Here is a 6,586-nt window from a genome sequence, read left to right on the forward strand (position 1 = left end):
AGTCTACTAGTCTATTACTAGTCTATCTATCTGTAGTCTATTACTAGTCTATCTCTGTATCTGTAGTCTATCTTAGTCTACTAGTCTATCTACCTGTAGTCTATTAGTCTATTACTAGTCTATCTACCTGTAGTCTATTAGTCTATTACTAGTCTATCTACCTGTAAGTCTATTACTAGTCTATCTATCTGTAGTCTATTAGTCTATTACTAGTCTATCTATCTGTAGTCTATTAGTCTATTACTAGTCTATCTACCTGTAGTCTATTACTAGTCTATCTACCTGTAGTCTATTAGTCTATTACTAGTCTATCTATCTGTAGTCTATTACTAGTCTATCTATCTGTAGTCTATTACTAGTCTATTACTAGTCTATCTATCTGTAGTCTATTACTAGTCTATCTATCTGTAGTCTATTACTAGTCTATCTATCTGTAGTCTACTAGTCTATTACTAGTCTAACTATCTGTAGTCTATTAGTCTATTACTAGTCTATCTATCTGTAGTCTATTACTAGTCTATCTACCTGTAGTCTACTAGTCTATTACTAGTCTATCTATCTGTAGTCTATTACTAGTCTATCTACCTGTAGTCTATTAGTCTATTACTAGTCTATCTATCTGTAGTCTACTAGTCTATTACTAGTCTATCTATCTGTAGTCTACTAGTCTATTACTAGTCTATCTATCTGTAGTCTATTACTAGTCTATCTATCTGTAGTCTATTACTGCAAACTTCAGGAGCAGAACGGCAGAATTTACAAAGCATCCCTCCTAGTCAGGTTGTGTTGAGGGGCCCCTCCCGGTCAGGTTGTGCTGATCTGTAGCCCCTCCGGTCAGGTTGTGTTGACGAGCGGCCCCTCCGGTCAGGTTGTGTTGACGAGCGGCCCCCTCCGGTCAGGTTGTGTTGACGAGCGGCCCCCTCCGGTCAGGTTGTGTTGACGAGCGGCCCCCTCCGGTCAGGTTGTGTTGACGAGCGGCCCCCTCCGGTCAGGTTGTGTTGACGAGCGGCCCCCTCCGGTCAGGTTGTGTTCAGGCCCCCTCCGGTGTGTTGACGAGCGGCCCCCTCCGGTCAGGTTGTGTTGACGAGCGGCCCCCTCCGGTCAGGTTGTGTTGACGAGCGGCTCCCTCCGGTCAGGTTGTGTTGACGAGCGGCTCCCTCCGGTCAGGTTGTGTTGACGAGCGGCTCCCTCCGGTCAGGTTGTGTTGACGAGCGGCTCCCTCCGGTCAGGTTGTGTTGACGAGCGGCTCCCTCTAGTTATGACGTCGAGTAATTTGTGTGTCTTAATTATTTAATTAAACAGAATGCTTCACTTCACTAGGGTAGGGGACAGCATTCAGAATTTTGGATCAAAAGCGTGCCTAAATTAAACTACCTGCTACTCAGGCCGAGAAGCAAGGATATGCATATAATTAGTAGATTTGGATAGAAAATATAAAGTTTCCAAAACTGTTAAAATAATGTCTGTGAGTATAACAGAACTGATATGACAGGCGAAAACCTGAGGAAAATCCATCCAGGAAGTACTATTATTTTGAAAGGCTGTTTTCCATTGAAAGCCTATCCACCATACAAAGACTTAGGACCCAGGTCACAATCTCTATGGCTTCTTCTACATGTGGTCAGTCTTTAGGCATTGTTTCAGGCTTTTAATCTGAAAAATGAGGGAGATACATATCCACCATAATTTGCAAATTAATTCATAAAAATCCTACAATGTGATTTTCTGGATTTTTTTCTCATTTTGTCTGTCATAGTTTAAGTGTACCTATGATGAAAATTACAGGCCTCTCATCTTTTTAAGTGGGAGAACTTGCACAATTGGTGGCTGACTAAATACTTTTTTGCCCCACTGTACATCCTAGAAACCTGGTTAAACTATCATTATGACATCATGGATGAATTCTAGAATATACTATATAGCCTAGAAAACTGGTTAAATTATCAATATGACCTCATGGATGGCCAGTCCTTGTATTCATAGTGTAGTGAATTCAGGGAGAGGCCCTGAGCTGAACTCAAACCTGGGTCCAGCGACTGTCAAATCAACACCTTAAAACTGTTACGCCAAGATGTCTGAACTTCTTGACGAGGTCGCTAGGTGTTGGGTTAAGGTTTCTTCAATATCGTTCTCTATGAATTTGAGAGTGGTTACACTTCTCCTTCCCCCATCCCTCAGCTGTTAACCAAGTCTCTGGGCAGCCATTTTGTTGCTGTTTAAAAAAAAAAACACACAACCCAGCAATTTGCAGTTCAAACAATAACAAATCTGTCATTCCACCACTATTTTGGTAATAAAAGATTATGGGGTTGGAGAAATGTAACTACAGACAGACCTATGGATGCAAGGACTGACCATCCATGATATCAACATTATAGTTTTAACCATGTTGAGGCGGCAGGGTAGCCTAGTGGTTAGAGCGTTGGACTAGTAACCGGAAGGTTGCAAGTTCATATCCCAGAGCTGACATGGTACAAATTTGTCAATTAACCCACTGTTCCTAGTCTGTTATTGAAAATAAGAATTTGTTCTTAACTGCTATACAGTGTTGATTTACATTGTTTCTAAACATTATAGTAAAAAAAGCTTATTTGGGGTTCTGATGGGTCACAACAGTTGAACTCAACTCATGAGGCATGTGTTATATTCTTCAAGAATCAATGGCTGTAAATAAATCATTTAAAAGTCACAATATGGATGTAGCAATTGCAGATTTCCCCCTTAACACCAAACATCAATTCAACTGCAGAGTTTGTGCCTCTGTTGTTAAGACAGTACTTACTAGTGTTAATCAGGGAACGGTTTCTCAAAACCATCTTATGGCTAAATTCTTCGTTTGAACCATTGGATGCCTTAAGATGCGTTTGGGAAACCGGGCCCAGATATCCAGGTTCCTTCTCTTCTTCCTCCTCCTTTTTCGATGTAACAGTCATCTCCTCCCCCTCCTCTTTCACGCCATAAACTGCATCCTCCTCTCCTTTTACTGTGACGTCCTCCTCTTCTTTCACAGTAACGGCCCCACTCCCTACTTCTTGATTTACTGTGATATCTTCCTCGTCTTTCACTCTGAACGCGTCCTCCTCTTCTTTCACAGTAACGGCCCCACTCTCTACTTCTTGATTTACTGTGATATCCTTCTCTTCATTAGAAGGAGAGTAGCTTAGTGACCGCATGGTCGGAGATGTTAGCTAGCTAGGCTAATGCTAACTTAACCAGCCCGCTAGCTGAATAATAACAACACCGTAAATATGAAATTAAATCGGATAACTAACTAGACGATAGAAGTGGGTTTAAAACACAGTGGCTAATATACACTAAAGCCTCTAAAGTAATGTATTGTTTCGGCTATTTTGTCTAGCAAGCTACCGAGGTGTCTGACTAACTGTTGCTGCTGTTGAAAGAAGAGTTCCGTCCACTACATTATACGTCACACCAACAGCATAACCATAAATTCCCAGACCGCCATCTGCTGACTGGAGTGGGTAACGCAGTTGAGTAAAATGTAGATTATTTTCTTCAGACAACAAGTTAAAGTGTAGGAAGCATCTGAGTTTTTACTCACCAGTGTAACAACACAGTGTGGTTAAAGACTTAGTAACTTAGTTGTATTGAAGATCTGGTTACCTATAAGCACAAACAGATATGTTTTTGAATTATCACATATTTATTAATTTATTTATGTCAAGTCAGCCTCTCTTTATATTACCAAATCTCTGTTTTCCATGTGGGTTTTATGCTAAAGATGCCCTCTTTCAACGTTTTCCATTGGTAAAGATCTAACTGGAAAATGCATCTTATTTTAGGAGTGCTATTTTTACCCTGTCGACTACTGATCATTCATCCACACTGTGTGTCTCATCAATGCAGGTCATTTATGACAAATGTATAAAGTACATGTTTTATAAACTCATGAACAACAGCTTTGTTAGTTTAGGTGTATTATACTTCTTCGCCACCAGAGGGGGACTTTGAGTAATATTTCAGGTTAATTTGATAATTGTTTTATACTAAAATGGATGACAGTTTATTCTGATGCAAACATATGGGGCGGCAGCGTAGCCTAGTGGTTAGAGCGTTGGACTAGTAACCGGAAGGTTGCAAGTTCAAACCCCCGAGCTGAACAGGCAGTTAACCCACTGTTCCTAGGCCGTCATTGAAAATAAGAAATTGTTCTTAACTGACTTTAAGGTAAAATAAAAAAAATGGTTTTCTGTTAATATCTTCTGTAATGTTACTATTGTTAATTACCGTAAATATTAGAAAGCCGGGTTTGACCGTCGGTGTTGTATGAGCAAGAACAGTACCGTTATCTAGCTAGATAACGTTATGTTCCTAACTAGGCACAACAAGGTTTGGATTATTTCCCTCAACTATATTTGTTCCCATATATTGTATATCTTTCCATAAAGCCAACATGGCTTTACATTCAGTTTAACGTAAGTTTCCAATCTGGAGCAGTTCTCAGTTTTGTGATAATGAACGAGCAAACGTTGACTAACTAAGTAAGTGTAACGGATGTGAAAGCTAGCTTAGTTAGCGGTGTTTTTAAATAGCGTTTCAATCGGTTATTTCACTTGCTCTGAGACCTTGAAGTAGTAGTTCCCCTTGCTCTGCAATATCGTGGCTTTTGTGGAGCGATGGGCAACGATGCTATTAATTGTTCGTGGGTGACTGTTGTTGATGTGTGCAGAAGGTCCCTGGTTCGCGACCGGTTATGGGCGAGGGTACGGTTTAAAATTATACTGTTACATTGGTGCCGTGACCCGGATTACTGGTTGCTGCGGAAAAAGGAGGAAGGTCAAAAGGGGGTGAGTGTAACGGATGTGAAAAATTGGCTTAGAAATTAGCGGTGTTAAATAGTTTTTCAATCAGTTACGTCACTTGCTCTGAGACCTTGAAGTAGTAGTTCCCCTTGCTCTGCAAGGGCTGATGGCTTTTGTGGAGCAATGGGTAACGATGCTTCGTGGGTGACTGTTGTTGATGTGCAGAAGGTCCCTGGTTCACGCCCGGGTATGGGCGAGGGGACGGTTTAAAATTATACTGTTACATAAGGACGGTGACCTGTCCAGGCGAGATGTTGCAATGAGCTGAATCGTCAATGGAGGTCTTCCTCTTTATATAGCCTGCTACAGCCAGCAACACTATTAACTCACAAGGGGGCATAACGTTACATGTACAATACTATCCCATTTTGGAAACGTTACATGGACAATACTATCCCATTTTGGAAACGTTACATGTCCACGTTAATTATCTTTTCAGAACTTATAATAATAATAATATATGCCATTTAGCAGACGCTTTTATCCAAAGCGACTTACAGTCATGTGTGCATACATTCTTAATCAAGTCCATGGAATGGATATAGACAAAAAGAGAATTCAATGACTAGCAGAGGTAGAGAGACGAGGCAGGGGGGAGGACATCATCCTGCTATTTTGACAGTCCCTGAAGGAAAATACAGAAGAGGTATTTGCTCTTATTCCTTCCCTTTCTCTGATGTATTTTGTAATAAAATTAGCAAGTGTAGTAAGATCAATGCTTTACGAGGACTGGAGACCACAGCAGCGATTCTGCTCTTGCCCAACCTCTTCAAAGAGGGCCTGAGTGGCCTTTATGTCCGTGACATGGTATGCTTATTCATCTGTTTCTTCATAAACATAGGTGTGCATGCTTATATAAAACTACAGCTGAACATTTGTTATTGTCTTTGTTAATTGTATGTATATGAATCTTTTTTTTACTTTTGTTGACACAGATTTCACCGCTCTTCACTCCTTTACTGCACATCGGTGGAAACCTATTTCACCATGAGAGTGAAATCCCGCTGGCCTTTGATGGGGAGAACATCCACGCCCTCGAGGACGTCTCCATGGGACTTGGGGCTCCGCTTGGGCTGTATTCTTTTTTAAATGTCCCTTAAATTTCCCAAAAATGTCAGAAAAACTTTAACTGTTGTTTTTATGTTGTTTTACATCATCATTTGTAAAAAAAAAAAAAGTTGGGTAAATTGTTTTGTAAATATTAATTCACATTTGTCGTGCCACTAAATAAACAATTAATTATTTAAGTCAATATTGTCAATATTATTATAATATGTTTTTATAATGGAGGGAAGGTGGACAGGGAGTTAAAAAATGAACCCCAAAGGTTCTTTGAGGAACCATGATAAGGGGTTCTTCAAATAACATATAGGGGTTCCCACAAAAGGTTCTTCAAATAACTGTTTTAGCTTTTTGTCTGAAAGTATTTTCTCAACTGCGATACCAACTCCAGTCAGCAGATGGCGATGTGCGTCTTTCAGGTGATTCTGCCACTGGGACGTATAATCTAGTGGATGGGACGCTCCTTCAACATCAACAGTTAGTCAGATACTTTGGTTCACTCAAACTTGATTTATTCAATAAATCTAGCAACTCCTCTCATACTGGGAAGACCCCCACAGGCCTTAAGGGCAGTTTTATTTCAAATGTAGTACCCGGACTGAGAAAATCCTATAAGCGTTTTATAGTTCCATCCTTAGGGTAACTTACCGTAACAGTTTCTGAGACAACTGCCCAGACTTTGCAGACTGTTTAATGATGCT

General features: G+C 40.4%; 1 protein-coding gene across 2 annotated transcripts; it reads right to left on the reverse strand.

The window, feature by feature from the left end:
* Window positions 1-1,051: 1,051 nt before the first annotated feature.
* On the reverse strand, window positions 1,052-3,411 carry LOC124029509 (coiled-coil domain-containing glutamate-rich protein 1-like). 2 transcript variants are annotated; one of them, XM_046341197.1, is made up of 2 exons: window positions 2,783-3,411; window positions 1,052-1,221 (listed from the first exon to the last, which is right to left on the reverse strand). In XM_046341197.1, the coding sequence occupies exons 1-2, from the start codon at window positions 3,171-3,173 to the stop codon at window positions 1,133-1,135; spliced, it is 480 nt and encodes a 159-aa protein (XP_046197153.1). In that variant the 5' UTR covers window positions 3,174-3,411; the 3' UTR covers window positions 1,052-1,132. The 2 variants fall into 2 exon arrangements, with proteins under 2 accessions (XP_046197153.1, XP_046197154.1); XM_046341198.1 differs by having other exon boundaries at window positions 1,052-1,653.
* Window positions 3,412-6,586: the final 3,175 nt, after the last annotated feature.

This window comes from Oncorhynchus gorbuscha, unplaced genomic scaffold (assembly GCF_021184085.1).
Source record: "Oncorhynchus gorbuscha isolate QuinsamMale2020 ecotype Even-year unplaced genomic scaffold, OgorEven_v1.0 Un_scaffold_6637, whole genome shotgun sequence".
In the NCBI taxonomy this organism is placed as follows: Eukaryota; Metazoa; Chordata; class Actinopteri; order Salmoniformes; family Salmonidae; genus Oncorhynchus; species Oncorhynchus gorbuscha.

What these genes read in the sequence shown, in the direction of transcription:
- LOC124029509 (XM_046341197.1), bottom strand. Translation starts at nt 3,173, where the DNA reads ATGCGGTCACTAAGCTACTCTCCTTCTAATGAAGAGAAGGATATCACA. An exon ending in CCGTTCCCTGATTAACACTA is followed by an intron (nt 1,222 to 2,782) that starts GTAAGTACTGTC and finishes CAACCTGACCGG; the next exon opens with AGGGAGCCGCTCGTCAACAC.